At 42.7% G+C, this 22,853-nt stretch overlaps 1 protein-coding gene across 4 annotated transcripts in view; it reads right to left on the bottom strand.

Moving 5' to 3' along the window:
- Positions 1-15,331, bottom strand: part of LOC142464109 (embryonic protein UVS.2-like) — a 28,879-nt gene extending 13,548 nt beyond the window's left edge. The window contains exons 1-10 of one of the 4 annotated variants that reach the window (XR_012787597.1): positions 15,066-15,331; positions 14,640-14,757; positions 13,729-13,907; positions 12,909-12,990; positions 12,497-12,624; positions 9,278-9,393; positions 6,088-6,313; positions 5,858-5,976; positions 5,088-5,319; positions 4,793-4,895 (exon numbers count right to left, since the gene is read on the bottom strand). Coding sequence is in view for 2 of the 4 variants with exons in the window: in XM_075567269.1 (XP_075423384.1) it covers positions 4,879-4,895; positions 5,088-5,319; positions 5,858-5,976; positions 6,088-6,313; positions 9,278-9,393; positions 12,497-12,624; positions 12,909-12,990; positions 13,729-13,907; positions 14,640-14,757; positions 15,066-15,192 (1,344 nt within the window). In the remaining 2 variants the exon portion in view is untranslated. Of the gene's footprint in view, positions 1-4,363; positions 4,896-5,087; positions 5,320-5,857; positions 5,977-6,087; positions 6,314-9,277; positions 9,394-12,496; positions 12,625-12,908; positions 12,991-13,728; positions 13,908-14,639; positions 14,758-15,065 lie in introns of those variants that run through there. The other 3 variants (XM_075567269.1, XM_075567270.1, XR_012787598.1) reach the window with 3 other exon arrangements.
- Positions 15,332-22,853: the final 7,522 nt, after the last annotated feature.

Below are 22,853 nucleotides of genomic sequence, written 5' to 3'. Positions count from 1 at the left end.
CGTGTCTGGCCACCACTGGCTGTTTGTTCATTTTCAGCAGCTACATGGGTGGGATGCTCGTCTACCAAAGGCTCAGCTAGGTCTGATTGTACATTGTGCCTGAGTGCAACATTGTGCAAAATGCAACAGGCAAGGATAATATCAGAGACTTTTTGAGGCTTGTATAGAAGAGCCCCACCAGTTCTGTCCAGACACCTAAATCTGGTCTTGAGTAGGCCAAATGTCCTCTCTATAACAGATCTTGTAGATATATGGGCTGCATTGTACCTCTCCTCTGCTTCAGTTTGAGGGTTTAGCACCGGAGTCAAGAGCCACGGCCTAATTCCGTATCCTGAGTCACCTATAATGAATGGAGCACACATAAGCTGACATTAGTGATCAAATGGTACAATGCCAACATTCCTAAATAAAAATGTGTTTTGTGTTATAACATGTAAATGTGTACTCACCCAGCAGCCAACCATATTCAAAATGTCCCTCTTCGAACGCATGGAAGACTGAAGAGTTCCTCAGGATAGAGGAATCGTGACTGGAACCAGGGAATTTGGGTACCACATGCATTATCCTCATCGTCGCATCACATACCACCTGTACATTGAGTGAATGGTAGTGCTTCCGATTGCGGTACACATGCTCACTCTGACTAGGTGCAATCAAAGCAACATGTGTGCAATCGATTGCACCCAGCACACATGGTATCCCTGCTATATTATAAAAGCCAGTCCTGACTTCCAGCCACTCTGTCGCCTCTGTAGGAAAATGAATATAATTCCTAGCGCGTCTATTGAGTGCATAGAGAAACTGGGTCAAGGCCCGCGAGAATGTAGATTGCGAGACCCCGCCCACTATGCCCACAGTTGTCTGGTATGACGCGGAAGCAAGATAATGTAATGAGCACAGCATTTTAACAAGCCCAGGGACTGCACGACCTCTGGCTGTGAAAAAATCTAAATCTCCCCTTATCTCCTGATAAAGAGCTAAGATTGCTGCTGAACTCAAACGATAGCGACTTACAATCTCCTCCTCACTCATCCCATCTAACAGGGTTCTCTCCCTGTACAGACGCGGACGAGGCACAACTTGTCTCCTCTGTCTTCTCCTCTGATCTCCTGTCCCTCTCCCTGTCCCTCGGCCTGTCCCTCTCCCTGTCCCTGTCGTATCCGCGTCACTGTCCCTGTCACTGTCCCTCGGTGTGTCCCTCCCTTGCCCTATATGATTGTCTTCATCATCAAGCATGTCATAGAAAAGAATGTTCCTCCGTCTCCTAAACAATCTCAACATTTTGAAATGAGTAGCTGTGAATGAGCAGGTAATGGGCGTCCTTTAAATAGGTATAATGATGTCAGGTGACATAGTAAAATGCAAGGTTTTACATGAACATAATAAAGTACTTGTGTGGCAAGCTGTGTGCAGTTGTTGTGTGTATTCTGCAGGGAATGATGATATTTGCCAATGATGTGACGTGATGCTTTGTAGAAACATTGCTTGCAAATAAATAGTTGCATGTGCAATGCATGTAAAACTTGTGAACGCAAGAGTCAGTCATGTAATGAGACAAAAAGGCTGAGATTGATGTGGGAAAAGTTTTGTGTAACATGTGTAATTAGCCATGTTATTGTGACATGTTGCCAACAATGAATAGTCGTGTGCATATGCATGCATTTCTGTAAGGAGGATAGTTGCTATAGAATGAGTTTACAAGGTGTCCCAATGCTGAATTACTGTACATGTGTGTATAAGTTAGGTTGAAGTGCTTGTAATGCTACGGTTACAATGTAAACATGCAATGTGATTGAGCGTCCAATAAGTGACGTCATGAAAATAGGGAGGACCAAACGTAGATGTAAACATGAGAATTTAGATGTACATGAACGTTTAAAGATGCGTGACACATTACAAGCATTGTGTAATGTAAAGGAACATGAATATACGGTGTATGTGTGACATGTGTGACATGTGTAACATCATGTAAACAATTGTCGATCAATGCAGTAAAATGTGTGCTATGATGTGAGGTTCTCCTTTAAGAGTTGAGTATAGTATTTTCCCTTGCCACATCATCACATGATGAGTAATGTGACCCGCAAATGCTGCAAACATGTAAAAGTATAATGTTATGCAAATAATACACGTCAGCCGTGACACAATGCAGGGAATGCCCCCCACACTGTAATGCAAATGACGTTTGTATTGTGAGCAATGAAACGTAAACAGTACTATACTGTTATACGTCCCCGCTCCATTGACTCCATTGATGTACAGAAGATTTTTTTTTTCTAAGTGCCGTTCCGGCAGCCTTAGCGATCGTTCTCCCGTCCAAACTGCCAACTTTAGTTGGCGGGAGAAATCGGCCATAACATCTCAATTTCGTAGTGCCGATCAGCCCCGATAAGCTGTTTTTTTTTGTTGAATCCAGCCGATTTAAAAAAGTGGCGATCTGTGGCGAAAACAGGCTTATCGGCAGCCGACTGGCCATAACAAAATAATCGGCTCCGAAACCTGGCGAAATCAAGCACTTATCGGCGCTTACTGAATCTCAAACCCAATTTTGGCTATAAAATGGTGATAATTCCCTTATCAACGCTTACTGCATGAGGCCCTTAGTCTCAGCGAGGTAAGCTTTTCAGGCTTCAAAACAAAGCCGGTCGCTCTGCTATTTCGAGCAGACCAACTTAGCTTCATTGATTCCCAATTGGTTGCTCTACTCTCTCTCCTGGTCAGCAGCTTTCATACACTCCGCTGGGCTATCCCCAGAATGGAGGGGGGAAGGAGCAGTCAATCAGAGAAGGGGAATCCCTCCCTGCCAGCCAATAGAAAGAGGGGCTCGACCCTCGGCTGACGTCAGGGGAATAGGCATGCCACAGATGCTCAAAAGCCGGGTGAGCGGGAAATTTGATTTTAGCCAAGAGGATCAGACTATATGGCTTCATCCTCCCTGGCTAACTCATTGCTTCCTGCCGGGCCAGCTCCACCAGGTCTGGCACTGACAAAAGGGTGACCCTTTGTAGTCTAGACCTGGCCATTCACCTTTTCTCACTCACCAAGTGCTTTCTCATCTCTGGACATCCTCTCCCCTTTGAACTACGGACCCAATGTGGACTTGCTGGCACCGTAACTGGTCACCTGGGCAAGCTACATAGAGCCTTATAATAAATGTATAAAACATTGAAACACAAATTGTAATACATGGGTGACCTTGGGGAGACTCATGGCTGTGCTGGATATAGGACTAAGATATAGGGTCTCGAAAAACAGGAGTCTGGGGGACCCAGGGCAGCCCCGGTGTAATTCTACTCGCGTACCAGCAAATCATGCCTGCACGTCAGGTAGAATTAAGGTACTACCAGTAGCTCCGGTTCCTGAACTCCTGCAAACAAATGAATTGCATTCTTACCCAAATATCCCACCTAAAACTCACATACAGAAAGTTTCATGATTCTGGGCTACAGGTAATATGAAATAGGAAAAACAGGGTAATTTTATTTTCCATCATGTATCATCCCTGGTCCCTGGCTTATATAGGTACCACGGACCCTACGGGTTTAGGGGTAACCAGAGGGATTAATCTTTATTAAATAGCCTGGTTACCCCCTCCTGTCCCACCATGTTTCTATGAGAATGATAGCATTGGGTTTATGCATAAGACACCATGCCCTTAGTTCATCCAGTTTGGGCAGCAGACTCCAGATACTTATATGGGCGACAGATAGATATTTTGGAATTTAAAGGGGCAGTCTCAGGGGTACGAGACAGAGTTGAAAAGGGAGGGCCTGTGTTAAGTTCAATATCACTTGCTAAATAGAGTACTGTTGAAATAGAGTATAGAAATTTGAGTCTTTTTTTATAAGTTATAAATTTGTTTTGTTTGCCATTTGAGTGAGTAGTTGTTGGTGTGCCGGTTTTCAAAGTTCTCTAGTATTATTAGTAGATAATGGAAGGCTTTTGAGTAATCCAGGGCTTATGATGATATTGGGTGTAGGCCAAGAGGGGGGAGTTTGTAGTGGGTAGAGAGAGTAACATTTCCATGAAGGCACAATAAAGAACAAAATTATGATAAGTAGCAGGTTCATTATCACAAAGGTAGGTAACGTATATGAAGCATCTCCCCTCCTGAAATCCCTCTCCTGGCTTCCAATCAAATCCCGCATCTCACACTCCATTCTTCTCCTCACTTTTAAAGCTTTACACTCTTCTGCCCCTCCTTACATCTCAGCCCTAATTTCTCGCTATGCACCACCCCGACTCTTGCGTTCTGCTCAAGGGTGTCTTCTTTCTACCCCCTTTTTATCTAAAGCCCTCTCCCGCCTTAAACCTTTTTCACTGACTGCCCCACACCTCTGGAATGCCATTCCCATCAGTACCCGACTAGCACCCTCTCTATCCACCTTTAAGACCCACCTTAAGACACACTTGCTTAAAGAAGCATACGAATAGCACTGTGAACATTCTGAACACATGATACATAAAGCTTGGCCCCCTGCAGACGCACTTACCAGAACTCCCTCCTCCTGTCTCTGTACGTTCTCCCTACCTACCAATTAGATTGTAAGCTCCTCGGGGCAGGGACTCCTCTTACTTAATGTTATGTTTGTCTAAAGCACTTATTTCCATGATCTGTTATTTATATTATCTGTTATTTATTCAATTACCACATGTATTACTACTGTGAAGCGCTATGTACATTAATGGCGCTATATAAATAAAGACATACAATACAATACAATACAATGAAGCTGTTGTGAGCCAAGTGAGTGTGTGCAGAGTAAACAGCAGAGGTGTGCCTTCTACTTGCCAACATTTGTTGCTGCATTTGCAATGCTTGGGTCTGTTCAGGGATTGCAGAGAGATTTGGGGGATGGGAGAGGCAGTTGTGTGCAGTCAAGTGTTGGGAGAGGCTGTGAGTGAAAAGACAATACCATTAGTTCCATATCCCATCAGCTGAGGTTATGGTCTGGCATGGGGCGCAATAAATATATAACTAGAGTCTTACTACATATTCACTTAAAGATTCACACTTCAAGATACAGCACTCATAAAATGCAATGCTTCCCTTAAGTGCTTTCAAATTTTAGTTAGTTAGGACTCACCAAAAGAGTATATGGCCCGGAAACCTTCTCGGTTCACCCAGACATCACTGTGGAACATGAGCAGCATTGAGTTCTCTGTGGAGGTCACAGGTGGTGGGATCTCTGTCTGGCTGCAGAATGTCCCTAACTTTGGTGCAGTGATGCTGCTCCCATCATAAACCACTAGGTAATCATAGTTCACAGAGCAGCTGGATGCAAACTCCAGCTGGAAGTTAGTGAAGGTCATTTTGATCTGGAAGAGAAATAGCATAGATGTTATGAGTGATGCAGATGTCTGGCTCTGTGTTGGGAATGAAGAGCTATGACATCTTGTCATTCTAATAAGGGAAATGCAGAACATGGGCTGATTTCTGGAAGTTGGCAAAGCAACAGTGTCACCTACTTGTTCATCTATCTATTACTGTTGGTTTTTGGATACCTTTCTTACTATACTGTACAGTATGTCAGCCTAGGTCATGTGTTCACTGGTGGTCAGAGTTCTGCTCTGTTACCATTTACATGTAAATGCTCTGCTTCTCTGTAGCAAAACTATCCAATGGAGTCTGGTCTGTGATTTCCTATTGTTTGCCATACTGGGAATACTGAACCTAAAGTCCACAGAATGCCCATTTAAGCCATTGGTCTCTGTCACCAAGGATTAATGACTCACAGAGACTACCAACTGAAGGGAACCTTGATGGTTTCCTCATTCCCAGCAAGTAGCTCCATTATTGATAATATATGAATGCATATCCATTGTAGGTACATTTAGGACAAAGGGCCATATTTACCTTGTAACCCATAGGGGCCAAAATGGGGAAGATACAATCCACGGAATTGGGGTATTTTTCTGGATATCCAGGTGATGTAACAATCCCGTTGTCACTTGAGAATGTGCCACCACATTTCACTACAAAGAGAAACTCAATTGTCATGTAAGGAAAAGCACAATGCAATAAATAAATAGCATGTTAGAAATAAGGGAACATAATCTGCATATCTAGAGACTCCAAAGACCTACATGTGCTATAGGAAGCTTTGAATCCAGCCCCAGTCACTGCTGTATCACTGACAAACTCCACCAGCATCACAGTCCCTGATGCTACTAGTGGGGGGAGCTGTCCAGTCCCACAAGCTTTATCCAGTAGCACAGGGGATGTCCTGCTGGCTCCATCATAAACCTTAATGTAGTCAGAGGCACAGTTTTTGGAGGACTGGACATCAAATGCATTAAACTGTAAGAAAACCTGCAGGAAAAGAGCACATGTTGAAATTACCATACAGCATAATTTAAATTGCACTCCCATATGTATGTGTTGCCCCCAGTAAACAGCACAGGCTATACCTATCTTCCTTCTGCTGTGGTAAGTCCTGTTAAGATCAGGCACCAGTAATCATCCTGGGTTTCCCCCCCTTTAATAGCCCTATCCTGAATGGTAGACGCAGGCCTGGACTCTGCTGCAGGCGTGAGCACGAGGGGAGGTCCTGTTGACATCACGAGGGGCGGGGCTAGCTCTATATTTAGCAGCCAACTCCAGCTAGTAGAGAGTCCTAGTTCTAGTGAAGAGTTCGAGTAGAGAGTGCTAAGAGGAGTTCTTCTGCTTCATTCGAGAGTAGTCAGAGTCTGGAGTTGCCGGTTAGTTATGCCGGGAGTATGCAGGGCCGCTAACAGGCCATGAGTCAAGAGAGCGCAGAGTGCAGGTGAAAGCAGAGCGGAAAGAATCAGCGTCTGTAAGTAGAGCTGATAGAATTATAGACTTGGTGGACCAATGCCCTCACCCCACTGCCAGGGGTGATGGGAAGAATCCAAGACCCACCGCGAGACTAACCTCGGGGGTGGGCCACGGGGTATTGAAGCCCTAGCTCAGACCATCCTGCCGGAAGAGTGACTTGAAGGGAAGGAGAGGAGGAATTATCTGGGCGAAGGCGAGAGGTGTATAACCCGTCCTGGCTATTGTGTTGCTGCTGTTGGATGCCCTTATCGTTGGAATATTGTCGCTGTGTCAAATAAAGAGACTATTCTTCATCCGTAAAGACTGTGTGTGACTTGGAAAGTACTACCCTGGGACCCATGGGGTTCTTCTATACCGGTCCTGTCCCATATTCCTGGGAGTATAGAAGATGGAGGCGCTGCACCACTAAGAGATCATGGAGGCTATCACCCCAGAAGCCCGGTCCTGGCTCCCCCACAACATCGCGGGAAGCTCAGGCCCTCCTGTTCCTCACAGGTATGCACCACACCGCATGTAATCTGCCCCCATGCACCCTAGAAACCACCGTAGAGTCTGGGGGAGGGGGGGAAGCAGGGTTACATATGTATGTAATTATAACTTTATTTATATAGCGCTTCACAGCAGTAATACACGTGATGTAATAATATAACACATAGTGGGAATAAGCGTTTCACACATGAAAGAAACAATAGGGAAGAGAGTCCCTGCCCCGAAGAGCTTACAGTCTATATGGAAACATAGTTGTTGGGGTGAATAAAAGACATTTCTATTTATGTCCATTTTGCTGAATTCCTGTTCAGTAATGAACAGACATATACTTGCCTAAGCAACTACAAAAAGACCCCTTCGGTAACAGCACTCACTAAAGTAATGTGTAATGTATGTATTAAAACGTAACCTTTAATAGTTAATAAAGTTAATATAAAATATATATATTAACTTTATTAACCATTAAAGGTTACGATTTAATACATACACATTACTTTAGTTAGTGCTGTTACTGAAGGGGTCTTTTTGTACTTACTTAGGCAAGTATATGTCTGTTCATTAACCTCTCCACCCCTGGCACCACACATCTATATAGACTGTAGCAAGAGCTTCCTGTTTTCCTCTCTCCCCTTCCCCGATATTTCTTCCTGTTCAGTAACCCTGACTTGTGTACAGTGGTCTCACTAGTGAGGGTCCCATAGGTACAATAGCTGTAATGTAGAGCACCACACATATACACTGGCGACACATTTAATTGCACTGCGGCCAGATCCGCAAGCCGGGAGATTTCCCGGCTTGCTAGTGGCCGCCCCTCGGCGTGCCGCGCGTCATAGACGCGCGGTCACGCGTCTTCGGGAGCGTGCGCCCCCTGCACGCGCGTCCAGGGGCTCCCCGAGGGAGCCCTGGTGTCCCGCGATCGCGGGACAGCGGCAGGGGGTTCCGGGGGACCCGGCGGACCCGGCAGCGGGAGGGAGAGCGCCCCGATCGGAGGGCGCTCTTCCGCTGCTTCGGCGCGCGCCCGTCACACTCGGGCGCGCGCCAGGCTACTGCTGCGGCACAGAACGGGCAAATGCTCGAATAAACTGTGCCGCAGCAGTACAAGGGACTGATTTAGTTATGAAAGGGTAGAAGCTTCAAAACTCAAATATGAATTGGACTCTTAAATGGGAAGTTTATATACTATTGAAATATTAAAAGTAAAAAAAAAATAGAAACATGCAATATTTAATTGTTTTCAGGTGAAACTTCTTTGATGCCACCTGCAGTGTTTTGATGGGGAAAATGTTATTGGTGGTAATGAAAACACATCACAGAAGTGACGTCATGATGTCGGGAGAAGGGTCCTAGGGCCTTGGCGTATGTGCAGAAGGATCCTCGGTCCAGCGCGCCTGCACAGAAGCATCCAGCGCTCAGCTCACCTGCGGACAGGCCTCCGGCGCTCAGTGTACCTGCACACAGGCCTCCGAGCACAGACGTCAGGAGCACCTGAGCAGTGGCCCCTGGCACTCTATGCTCCGCGTAGCACCAACACCACTCTGCACATTGGGAGACGGAGACACCACATACACCGAAACACACACACAGACAAAAAGTGACACAAACACAAAACACACACACAAGGAATTCACAGTTGGTGACGTGCAAATAGCTAAAACGGGGGGTTAGAGTATGCGCATTCTAAGTCATCTTTCTTTGCATTTTGTCACTGAAATTGTTTACATTTTTTATGAAAAACATCACCATCACAAATGAAATTTCTGTGACAAAACAGTGACAAAAGACAAGGAAGTTTCACTTAAAATGCGTGTGCTCAGCATACATACGTTTTTTTTTTTTCTTAAAAAAGAACAAACTCCCTACATTTAATCTATTAAACATATCACTACTGTAAGTTCCTTTTGATCTTTTGTGATATTGCCCCTCCTACGGTCAGGCTTCACATGATCTTACATATACTGAGTATTATCATGAAGGTCGGAACAGAATTACCTTGTCAGACTGGATTCGGATCAGCCAGACACAGCTGCTATCATTTGAATATGCGGAAGGATAATTGCCAGAAGTCAGAATCCCACTGGTACCAGTGAGCACAGAACGGCAGAGATCTGAAGGGAGAAAATAGGACTTGAATGGGACGCCACCAGTAACAGATTCTGTGTGCCTTGTACTGTATGTTACAATTATCTTAAAAGAAAAACAACTACAGTATGTAAAGTAACATACAATAGAAAAGGGTAAACGCCTTTACACTAACACTTTACACAACATCACATACAACTGGATTCTATGATGCATGGTAATAGAGGTTTGGTGAATTTCTGTAGAACAACCCAGACTGAGGCACAGTGCCAAACAACACTACATTTAATGATCAATTGCTACAGAATGTAAAATGTATCAATTGGTATGTATCTGAGATTAATTCTACCATCAATTGCTACAGAATTTAAAATCTAATCAGTATGTCTGTGAGAGTTGATTAGGCAAACCCCTCCCTTAATTGTTAGTCAAGTGGCTGTGTTTTAGAGTATTTAAGACCATCCATCAAGGCTGTGAAGCATTTTTGGCTGTGTCCCCCATCTGAAGTGTCACATTTAAAGTGTATGGCAGAGTTAATTTTGGAGTTGAAATTAGAGGTGAAAATTAGAGGAAGATCTGTAACTCTGCACAACAACTTTGCAACTGTGAGAACTTCACTTTCCAAAAAGCTGTGATTCTTTGTACTCTTTCTATACTCCAGTCCCAGGGAAGTCTCTCCTCCTGCATCTCACTATGCCGTCCCTACTGCTCTTTCTGTTTACTGTTTCTTCACTCCTTTGTGAACGTCTCTGTTCTCTCCAACTTCCCCACTTTCCACTGCACCATTATTTAAACACCTCTCCCCCAACAGCTTCTTTACCCCTCAATAAAAAACACCCACACAACTTCATTCACACCCTCTATCTACTCCTTCATGCTGCTGGGGATCTCCCCTAAGCCTGAAGCCAGACATACACACCTGATTTCACCCATGCCTCCCTGCCATCTCTTCCCCTGTAAATTGTGTTAACCCTCTAATTTTAATACTGACTAACCTTAAAACTTACCCCACAAATCATGCATCCCAATAGCCTGCACTCATGGTTACTGTCCCACACTCAGTCACTCCTGCCACCCATTGTGACCAAGCACTGCCATCTACAGCACTTATTCCCTCGCCTGCTGTCTCTGTAAGTTCCCATCAAACCTCTTAGATTGTAAGCTCTTCGGGGCAGGGATTTCCTTTCCTATTGACTGATTTTGTTGCGCTTATTGTATTACTATAATTCCCTGTACTGTATTCTTTGTGAAGCGCTGAGTACACTTTTGGCACTATAGAAATAAAGACGTACAATGCAATACAATGATGTAATGTGGAGAACAGCTTATTATAATGTGTGATAGTGACGGGAGGGGTAGCTGGCCTTCATAATAAAGGTGAAGCTCGGCTGGAATGCCCCTAATAACCGTGTGTAATGGGCTATCTGTGTAAGCTCTTGGGGTCAGTAAAGTGTATTAATGTATCCCCTGTAACCATGTTCCCATAAACTGTGCCCTGCGAGCTTATAAGCTAGAGATGTCCCGTGTGTTTAGGACTCCTCCTAGGAAATAGCTGCAGGACCGGGACTTTGGGAACAGGAGTTTAAGGGTGGATGTTTGGGGTCAAAAATAGTTAAAACTATGTAAAGTGTTGCTGCCCGGTTATACTGCTAGTACTGTAATTGTACATGCAAATAGTGCATGGTTTGTGGCTATGCGTCTAAGGATAAAGACGGTGTGTGTTGGAGTGATAAATATAACCCTATGTGATCTCACTGCCCGCCAGCAACTTCTACTATCGGGTTTTAAAATACAGTGCAGGAGCCTGTTTTTAAAACAAGTTATAGATTCCAAGTTTTAGATTCCACGTTCTCAATGTATTTATATAGGTATCCATTCCTATGCAGACAGGTAATGTAATTAGCCAGGGGGCCTGCATGGCAATGGCAGATCAAAGGAACGGATGGGCTACGTGTCAGGACATCTGGCAGGCAGGGAAGGGCAGAGGAACAGGTCTGTGGATGGGCTCTCAGTGGGTGAGACACTTTGTTGTAGCCAGACTCTGTGGAGCCTACCCAGCAGGCGGTAATGGGCTGGCCAAGGAAAGCCATTGCCGAGACGGAGCTCATAGGCGCGATTTCCATTGACCAGTTCATATTTCCCGCCTTAATGGCAACCTGAGCCTAAGTACGCTGCCTCCTCTGATTTGGTTACAACCAGATGAGTCCCTGGCTATTGATTGGCTGCTATTTACAATCCCAGGCTCTGATTGGTTGCCAGTCCCTCTTCCATGTTAAATATAGCACAGCGAGGACTATGTAAGGGGACCGGCCGATCAGAGAACCAGAGCATCCTTGGCCTTGGTCCGGTGAAGAGCTTGCGGGCTTTTTAAAAGTGCATTTCTCCGAATAGCAAAGCACTTGGCATGGAGTTGCCGGAGAAGCCTGGCCTAGCTGAGGACAAGTCTTGTAGTCGCGGCCAAGTTCTCAGAGTGTGGCAAGCTCTGAGAACACGGCCAATTTCCCACGGACGGTTTACCTTGCTCCGGGCTTAGTCCAGTGACGTGACCAGCGGGTACTCGGCATAGAGGTGCCGGAGCAGCCCGACCAAGTGGAGGGTAAGCTCTGGGAGCAAGTTCTCACATCCAAGTTCTTGGAACTATGTTCTTAGAATTGGATGGAGCTCAAACCAGTGGGGAGAGCGTGGGGGCTCGCCCAAAAAGAGTACTGTGTTTTCCTGGACGTGAAGCAGACAGGGTAAGCCTACCTGTAGCAGGCGCCCTGCACCGAGTTGAGGCTAGTGACTCCACCCAGACCCCCAGATGGTATGTATTTGCTGTATTTTGTGCAACTTTTGTTTGTCAGCGAGCTTGCCCGAATAAACTCCATTTTATTTAACAATGTTGTCCTGCCCAATGAATTGATCCCGGAAGGTAAAAGTGTTAAAAGTACTGGTCTCTCGTGACAGGCATCCAACTATGTTTTGTTAGGTCTTCAAACCAGTCCTCACTGCTCACAATGGTTATACTGTATCTATTGCTCCTATCCCTATCTTGTATCACTATCTTTAGGTGCCTTGCGATGTCTACACAATCATGACATTCTGTACCGCTCTCGAGTCACTTAAGACTCATCTCCTTTAGTCACTTACTGCAGTTGTAGAGTTTGTTAAGTTTTGAGACATCCAGGCTGCTTACTCCGTATCTCTGTCCAATGCTTACAGATGCGTCTGGTTTGGGAATAATAGTTGCTTTTCCAGAGGTGTGGGAAGCATAATATCTGGTAGAATATAACAGTGATTCCACAAGATGACCCTACATTGTATTCTTTCCATTTCCCCATTTCCCCTCACGACATAAATGAACACATACATTGCTGAATTTATATCACCGAGGTGGTCATTGGCTTTTAAAGTTGAAGTTTTACTCCGTGAGAGTGGTAATATGTAATAATGTGTATTTTTGCTTTTTCCTCTTTTCTTTCATTAAGGTGACATAGGATTGTGCTTTGGGTTACATTGGAAGAAGTGGCACAGTGACACTTCAGGTTGATAATGATTGTACCTGCCGTAGTGCATCACTGAGGAATAGTCATACGGGAGGCCAAGGTTGTCGGAGTCTGTTTTGTTAATGTTATCAATGTCACCTGTAAGAGGAGATAGGACATAGATAAGAATGTTTCTTTAAATCAGACGATGAGCCATCTATGGGTTTCTCCAGGGGTTTACCCTACACATCACTGTATATGTTTGGATCTGACTGTGCTGCAACAGTAAACTTGAAGAAAAAACCTAGTGTATGAGGTTAGCTCTGCACACTAACATTTTACTCTGAAAAACTCTATTATTGGTCTACAAATGTATCACAACCTCTAACAAATCTTTCTCCAGGACCGACATGCTACTAGAACTTTCTCTGGGATGAGTCTATAACATAATGGGTGAAATTCAAAGGCTGGTATAAATGAGAATGTAAACAATAAGACAGTTTGCTACGGGCTGTGTTAGTCACCTCATTACATCCTCCTTTCTAATGCACTAGGCACCTTACAAAAAAACAGTAACAATTCTCATAATAATATTAATATGCGATGGAAAGAATATCAATCAATGTCAATCAGAATAAAGCTGATAAAAGCAATGCTATATTTGTAGGAACACTAAAGGAAAAGTCTGATCTTGGTAAGTGAGTCATTAAGAAAAAGATGAATCCCCGTATCAATATATCTGTGTGAGATATTGTCCTGTCCTGTTCATGCAGACACAAAAGGAAATTGTCAGTTTCACATAATAATAATAATAATAATAATAATAATAATAATAATAATAATAATAATATGATAAGGAGTGTAATGTGGGTCCAAAATTGTACAAAGGTTCCTCACCTGCAGTAATGTATTGGTACATAATGTCTACGTATTGATCCCGGTCACTCCTGTTTTGTTCATGGATGAAACCCAGGGAATGGAGAACCTCATGCTGGATGATTCCATGGGACAAACAGCTCCCTCGTGCCAATGACACCATCTGGCCCCCTCCTAGCTTTCCAATGTGTGACCAGCAGCTAGAGGGGAGGCACTACGCAGTTTTTTTTTATACAATCTGAGGTCCATCTTTCTACTATTACTGTATGAACATCGATGAGGTAAACAGCAAAAGCAGTTCACATGTAATGAAGAGACTTCAGAGGTCTTGAGTGTTCAGGTACAGTACATCTATAAATAAGTCACGTGTCATAGCCAGCCAACAAATCTACATTGTAGTCATCACATTGGAAGAAGGCATCTATCACCACATCCTAGTGTGGTACCATTCACAACATACAGGGCCATATAAACTAAGTTGTGCTCCTCCATAAGGCACCTTCCAGCACAGTTTTGTGATTATGGTCCCTTACAGTCTATTCTTGGGCTGTCTGGTGTCTTCCAGCTCAGAAGGTGTTTTATGGATTAGAACTTCTTAGTAGAAATGGCCTGAAATCTTATCAAACAAATTCTTCAAAATGCAGGTCCCCTGTAGGACAGAGGTACAAAGTAGAGTTCATGTGGGACATGGGAAAGGTCCATGTGGGACCTGAAACGTTGTTACTCCTCTGTTCTTGGCTGTCACAATAAATGAAGAATTGCATTATGAACTTGTGAGTAGAGCTTTGCTTTGTACCTCTATCCTAGAGGAGACCTGCATTTTGAAGAATGAGTTTGTCTATGTTGTGTTGGCTGCACAAGCAGGATTCTCCTCGCCTGAAACTGTTTCCCTGCACTTTGGAACTGAAATATTATCAGTCATATAATCTTACCCCTTTCCTGAATGAATTTTGAGATAATCCTTTTCTGTTGTGTGGTCCACAAACTCAATGCACGACAGCGTCATGAGTTCTTCCAGAGCTGTACTGATCCTGGCTTTCTCACGGTCATCTGGAGGAATGAGAGATCCTGGTCATATTTAGCAAATTGCCAATTAAGGAAACAAAATGGATGTTTATATTTTCTCTCCCTGCTATTAGATGATAGTAGCATCCTTGGTGCCAATGAAGTGAATATAGGTCCATAAGTAAATAGAAAGTCCACATTTGCTAAGCAGTGCTATGCCATTAGATACCTCCCAGAGCTGGAAGACGCCTTGTGGCCTATTCACTTGAAAGGCTACAAGGTGCTGCTTAGTAAATATGGGTCTTAACCTGGTTTGTGATATGTTGCTTTTATATATATATATATATACGTACCATAAATGAAGGACAGTGTGTACGGGACGCTGACCTTCCCACTGCTGGATTTGGTCCACGGGCATTTTTCACACTTGTTGGCACTACGCCCAGGTGTCATGACAACATCTCCTTGATATATCTGCATTTTGCTACCTGTCGGGGCAGAAAAAGATCCATATACAAACTGCAGGTCGGTGCTTTAGTGTTTGTTGTACCAGTAAAGAACCTTCCACGTATAACATCAGTGTTTCATGAAGCCTCCCTGCTAATGATACAGCATTTCTTACAGAGCTTAAAGAAATGTTTCATGGACCCTCCCTGCTAATGATGCAGAGATATGGTTGTGTAGCGCACAGCATCCAAAAACGAAGGCAGGTCTGGCGAAAACTTTCTTTATTTGAAGCAAGGCATAAAAAGAGGGACGCAGCCCTTCAACGCGTTTCGTGCAAAGCACTTTGTCAAGAAGTGCCTTTACACGATATACAGCCACTTAAATACAGGAGATCGCTCAACTCTCGCGAGATGCGATGACATCATCAGACCGCTATTAACCAATGAGACAACCATACCCCACGCATGCGCGACGCGATCGAGCCCTGCACAACAACAATCACGGCAAACCATCTGTCTCACTGCATTTGCGTGTATCTCAGCTGGTAGACACACCGCTAATCAGGAGACCAGCCCTGGCTGCTTAAACCGTGCATACCGGACCCTCCGCCCCGCGCATGTGCAAATAGGTGCTCTCAAATGCCTTCCCTATTGATGAATCAACGCATACGAGCCGCCAAAAATAATATGGCATACTCACATACATCGTCCCACCAAGAGAGGCAATAACCAATTAATACAATACATATATAAAAAAACGATCTATTTCTACACATACTGCGATGAGTTCGGCCATCAATGTAACCATATATCAAAACATGAAATATAAATTTTTATTATCTGTAAATAAAACTAAACTAAACTTAAATATGACCTTAAAATAAAAAGTATACTGCTATACTCATGTAAAAACAAATGTGCTCCCTACTGATGACTGATGATCATTGTATCTAAATAAAGCAGTACTTGAATATTAATGTTTTACTGTTGTGGAGAACCCAATAGGAAAAAACATGAGTGACAATAGAGAACATCTATTCACACAATTATATACATGAAGCATTAGTATGAATTATTATGCTATGAGGTAACAACAATATAATACACTTGGTTGTTATATATTCGTGCCTGTTTTTGAGCAAATATTTTTCCCCATATTGGATATTTTATGTCATTAGTATAGTTAATAAAAGTTTTTATCCCCATCTAATCAAGTGTTTATTCACAAAAGAATACTAAATCACTTATGCAGTTTATTTTAAGTCCACATTGAATATTTCAATATATCAAGATGTGAAATAAGTTTACACTTCAATATATCAAGTTATCAAGAGATCAGGACGGTTCCCATGGACAATTATCAGATTAATATAATATTCATTAGTATACTCAACAATTTTTATATACATATGGACAACAACCATCTCTGCCCTAACATTCATACTTATTTTAAGAAATGGTTTATTGTCCACTCCACATTGATTCCCTCCGGGAACCTTGTTCTGAGTGTAAAAATCCAAAAGGACTCTCTACAATTCAGAGTATTGAGAATATCACCCCCTCTCTCTGGTTTTTTAACTTTCTCTAGACCCATGAACGAAAAGTTCCTAATGCTGCCCTTGCTGCATAGTGTAAAGTGCTTTGATACAGGATGTTCCAGATCCCCTTTACGAATTAGTCTACAATGTTCTTGCATTCTTATTTTCAGAGCTCTCGTAGTTCTACCAACATATCTCTTCCCACAGCCACAACTAATTAGGTACACTACAAAGTTTGTATTGCAATTAATATAGCTCCCAATGTTGTATTTTTTATGTGGACTGTGGGAAAAGAAATGTTGCGAGGGCCTCATGAACTGACACATGTTGCAGCTATTGCATCTATAGGAGCCTTTGGTCATGAACCGGTCAGGTTCACCCACCTTGGTGGATATGACACTTGGTGAAATGAATGCGGCTAGTGTCTTGGCTCGCCTGTATACACATTTCGGGCCCGAGTTCGTGTACTCACTTAGAATGGGATCCATTCGTAATAATTCCCAATGTTTGTTAATGATCTCTCGAACCTGACCACTTGATCTATTAAATTGAGATATAAATAGAGGGCACACCTTATCACTTTGGTGAATTGTGTTCTTCCCCCTTTGTTCGTTCCTCACTCTGGACCCAGGGGGCAAAATAGTTTTTCTATCAATTTTCATTACCTCTTGTACAGTTGATTGGAGGGTCTCCTGATCATACCCTCTTTCTATGAACTTTTTGGTCAGCACCTCAGACTGGGCCCTGAAATCACTCATCGAAGAGCAATTCCTTCGTAGTCTGAGGTACTGACCTTTGGGTATTCCTTTGACCACTGATCTGGGGTGGCAGCTGTCCGCTCTCAGAAATGAATTTCTCGAGTTCGTTTTTGTGTATACATCCGATTGTATTGTATTTTCTATATCTATATAAAATAGAATGTCAAGGTAGCTGATATGTTGTGCGTGATAATTTATTGTGAAGTGAATATCTAATGTGTTGTTATTAATATAATTGAAAAATTCTAATAGTGTTTCTGTGCTCCCGTGCCAAATAAAAATAAGGTCATCAATGAAACGTTTATAGAAAATAATATGGTGTCTAAACAGATTGGTGCTATTATAAATGAAAGTGTGCTCCCACCATCCCATAAAGTTGCCGTCCCCCGAAGTTGCAAATAAAACTTGTGCTCAAAAAGAGAATAATTGTGTGTGAGAAGAAAAAGTATAGATTCCATAATAAATGTAGTCATTGGTAAGGAGCTACCTGGACATTCTATAAAGTGTCGGACAGCCGCCAAGCCCAGCATTGGATCTTTGGGAGATGGTCTGTCTCGGTATGTCAATTCCTATCTGCAGCCTTTTGTGAGGACCTTGCCGTCCCACATTCTTGACTCAGGGGACTTACTTACCAAAATGCAAGATATTTCTTGGAATAAAGATTACTTGTGGGTGACTATGGATGTGGTCTCCCTCTACTCGATTATACAACACGATCTGGGCTTGGCGGCTGTCCGACACTTTATAGAATGTCCAGGTAGCTCCTTACCAATGACTACATTTATTATGGAATCTATACTTTTTCTTCTCACACACAATTATTTTCTTTTTGAGCACAAGTTTTATTTGCAACTTCGGGGGACGGCAATGGGGACAAGTTTTGCCCCCTCCTATGCCAACTTGTTTATGGGATGGTGGGAGCACACTTTCATTTATAATAGCACCAATCTGTTTAGACACCATATTATTTTCTATAAACGTTTCATTGATGACCTTATTTTTATTTGGCACGGGAGCACAGAAACACTATTAGAATTTTTCAATTATATTAATAACAACACATTAGATATTCACTTCACAATAAATTATCACGCACAACATATCAGCTACCTTGACATTCTATTTTATATAGATATAGAAAATACAATACAATCGGATGTATACACAAAAACGAACTCGAGAAATTCATTTCTGAGAGCGGACAGCTGCCACCCCAGATCAGTGGTCAAAGGAATACCCAAAGGTCAGTACCTCAGACTACGAAGGAATTGCTCTTCGATGAGTGATTTCAGGGCCCAGTCTGAGGTGCTGACCAAAAAGTTCATAGAAAGAGGGTATGATCAGGAGACCCTCCAATCAACTGTACAAGAGGTAATGAAAATTGATAGAAAAACTATTTTGCCCCCTGGGTCCAGAGTGAGGAACGAACAAAGGGGGAAGAACACAATTCACCAAAGTGATAAGGTGTGCCCTCTATTTATATCTCAATTTAATAGATCAAGTGGTCAGGTTCGAGAGATCATTAACAAACATTGGGAATTATTACGAATGGATCCCATTCTAAGTGAGTACACGAACTCGGGCCCGAAATGTGTATACAGGCGAGCCAAGACACTAGCCGCATTCATTTCACCAAGTGTCATATCCACCAAGGTGGGTGAACCTGACCGGTTCATGACCAAAGGCTCCTATAGATGCAATAGCTGCAACATGTGTCAGTTCATGAGGCCCTCGCAACATTTCTTTTCCCACAGTCCACATAAAAAATACAACATTGGGAGCTATATTAATTGCAATACAAACTTTGTAGTGTACCTAATTAGTTGTGGCTGTGGGAAGAGATATGTTGGTAGAACTACGAGAGCTCTGAAAATAAGAATGCAAGAACATTGTAGACTAATTCGTAAAGGGGATCTGGAACATCCTGTATCAAAGCACTTTACACTATGCAGCAAGGGCAGCATTAGGAACTTTTCGTTCATGGGTCTAGAGAAAGTTAAAAAACCAGAGAGAGGGGGTGATATTCTCAATACTCTGAATTGTAGAGAGTCCTTTTGGATTTTTACACTCAGAACAAGGTTCCCGGAGGGAATCAATGTGGAGTGGACAATAAACCATTTCTTAAAATAAGTATGAATGTTAGGGCAGAGATGGTTGTTGTCCATATGTATATAAAAATTGTTGAGTATACTAATGAATATTATATTAATCTGATAATTGTCCATGGGAACCGTCCTGATCTCTTGATAACTTGATATATTGAAGTGTAAACTTATTTCACATCTTGATATATTGAAATATTCAATGTGGACTTAAAATAATCTGCATAAGTGATTTAGTATTCTTTTGTGAATAAACACTTGATTAGATGGGGATAAAAACTGTTATTAACTATACTAATGACATAAAATATCCAATATGGGGAAAAATATTTGCTCAAAAACAGGCACGAATATATAACAACCAAGTGTATTATATTGTTGTTACCTCATAGCATAATAATTCATACTAATGCTTCATGTATATAATTGTGTGAATAGATGTTCTCTATTGTCACTCATGTTTTTTCCTATTGGGTTCTCCACAACAGTAAAACATTAATATTCAAGTACTGCTTTATTTAGATACAATGATCATCAGTCATCAGTAGGGAGCACATTTGTTTTTACATGAGTATAGCAGTATACTTTTTATTTTAAGGTCATATTTAAGTTTAGTTTAGTTTTATTTACAGATAATAAAAATTTATATTTCATGTTTTGATATATGGTTACATTGATGGCCGAACTCATCGCAGTATGTGTAGAAATAGATCGTTTTTTTATATATGTATTGTATTAATTGGTTATTGCCTCTCTTGGTGGGACGATGTATGTGAGTATGCCATATTATTTTTGGCGGCTCGTATGCGTTGATTCATCAATAGGGAAGGCATTTGAGAGCACCTATTTGCACATGCGCGGGGCGGAGGGTCCGGTATGCACGGTTTAAGCAGCCAGGGCTGGTCTCCTGATTAGCGGTGTGTCTACCAGCTGAGATACACGCAAATGCAGTGAGACAGATGGTTTGCCGTGATTGTTGTTGTGCAGGGCTCGATCGCGTCGCGCATGCGCGGGGTATGGTTGTCTCATTGGTTAATAGCGGTCTGATGATGTCATCGCATCTCGCGAGAGTTGAGCGATCTCCTGTATTTAAGTGGCTGTATATCGTGTAAAGGCACTTCTTGACAAAGTGCTTTGCACGAAACGCGTTGAAGGGCTGCGTCCCTCTTTTTATGCCTTGCTTCAAATAAAGAAAGTTTTCGCCAGACCTGCCTTCGTTTTTGGATGCTGTGCGCTACACAACCATATCTCTGCATTTGAACCACACGGCGGCACGCATTGGAAGGGAGACTCTGGAGGCTACAAGGAGTGAGTACCTAAAAAATAGGGGGCTATCCCAATGAGGTGAAGGAGGTTGCCCTAGGGCTGCTTCCCCAACCTTCAGGGCTTTCTGGTGCCCCCCACCCCATCTTTATGGACTGAGTACATAATCTATGATGCCTTAATACCCAGTGTTCTCCCCTTCCATAGAAGCACACATACAGCACTGTGAGCACCATTGTTCTATCTCTAACTCTGCTAATGATGCAGTCTGAAAACCCAGAGTTACACCCAGAGGTGTGTGGGATGTGGCAATGACATTAAATGTCATTTGATGCCTTGCAGCCATTTTCACACGAGTTGCAGGGGAAGACACTAGAGTTTGAGGAAGAGACGCAGGAGAATGCCGTGAGACACCGCACCCCACCGCCGGCGCACCCCGCCGCCGGTAAGACTCGCCAGCGGGTAAAATGAGGGGAGGGACAGAGGGAGGGGGGTTACATTAAGAAACTTTTTGGGGAGGTGGAGACACTGGAGTTTGAGGGAGAGACACAGGAGAATGCCGGGAGATGCCGCAAAATCAGCCTCACCCCGCCGCCGGTAACACTCAACAGAGCCATATATATATATACTGGATATATATATATATATACACACACACACACAGGATATATAAACCTCCATCTGCATGTACAGTGGCATGTTTATTTTCAGGAGAAAATGGGACAAACCCCAAATCCCCCAGTCTGGGGCAAAATGAACACAAAAGATTTATTGAGATAGCGGTCTTTGTAAAATATGGTGCCCATTTTTGCTCCACTTTTGCAGCCAGGAGACCTTAATAAATAAGCCCCCAATTTTGATGCAGAAATTAGGAATTTCTTTATTGTTCCCTTGTATTAGTCTTGTGGTAGAGTGGAAATTGGGCCTGAAAATTGGATTATGGAACGGGGTCTTTGAGATACATTATGGTATATTAATACTAATATAATATATATATTATATATATATATATATATATATATATATATATATATATATATACATATATATATACATATATATACATATATATATATATACATATATATATATATATATATATATATAAATATATATATATATATATATATATTAATAGTGGGTGAAAAGTTAATTCCGTTTAGCTTGGCATGATAGGTGTTTTTCATAATCCTTATATTGGCATTACATTAGTTTAACTGTATAGTAAGAACGTAATATATCTTTTAATTTTGATATATGCTAATTGTTTTGTGTTTTGAGTCGTCAGACCAAACTTGTGAGATTTCATCATTTTGGTCTGCTTGCAATTGCAACATAATAATAATAAAGAAATCACTTGTTTTATTCTACTTATCTTGGATAATCAGTATTTTCTGGTTCTCCACAACCACACACTGTACAATCTATATGTAGCGCACTTTCCCCCACCCCCTGGGAGATAAGGCGACTACGGTGTATGTGGTGCATTACATGTGGCTCGCAGGAGACCTGAACCTTCGCCGCTGGGAGCCTGGGGTGTACCTGATTCGATAGGTGACAGTGCCTCCAGCTGCGCGGGATCCTAACTATGTGGGATAACCCCGTGCAGGACCATATATGAATAATATACAACAATGTAGTAAAACAGTAATACTTTACTATCAGCATATAAACCGGCATAACCATGGACAACACAAATATCATGGACAATTCTACTGAACACTAATGAGGTACTGTACAGCTACCCGCCAAGCCTCGCATGGCCGTAACCTCCCCCACCGTGTTTCCAACACCGTGTCCACACCCTGTAGGGTATACCGTCCCCAAGGTGCTGAGGTGCTCTTGGACACTGAACCTTCCCAGTGTCCCCAAGATAACCCAACCAAAGTGTGAGACAGCGCTGCCCCACTAATGTGTGTGTAGTTTGTGCACTTGATGAAGGTAGGTACCTGTCAGGTACTCCAGCACCCCGGCGTGCCGACAGAGGAACAGACAGGATTCACTGATCCAGTGATGAAGTCATCCGCGATGACT

The sequence above is a fragment of the Ascaphus truei genome, chromosome 12, assembly GCF_040206685.1.
Source record: "Ascaphus truei isolate aAscTru1 chromosome 12, aAscTru1.hap1, whole genome shotgun sequence".
Lineage (NCBI taxonomy): Eukaryota > Metazoa > Chordata > Amphibia > Anura > Ascaphidae > Ascaphus > Ascaphus truei.
This window is presented reverse-complemented; position numbering and strand designations above follow the sequence as displayed.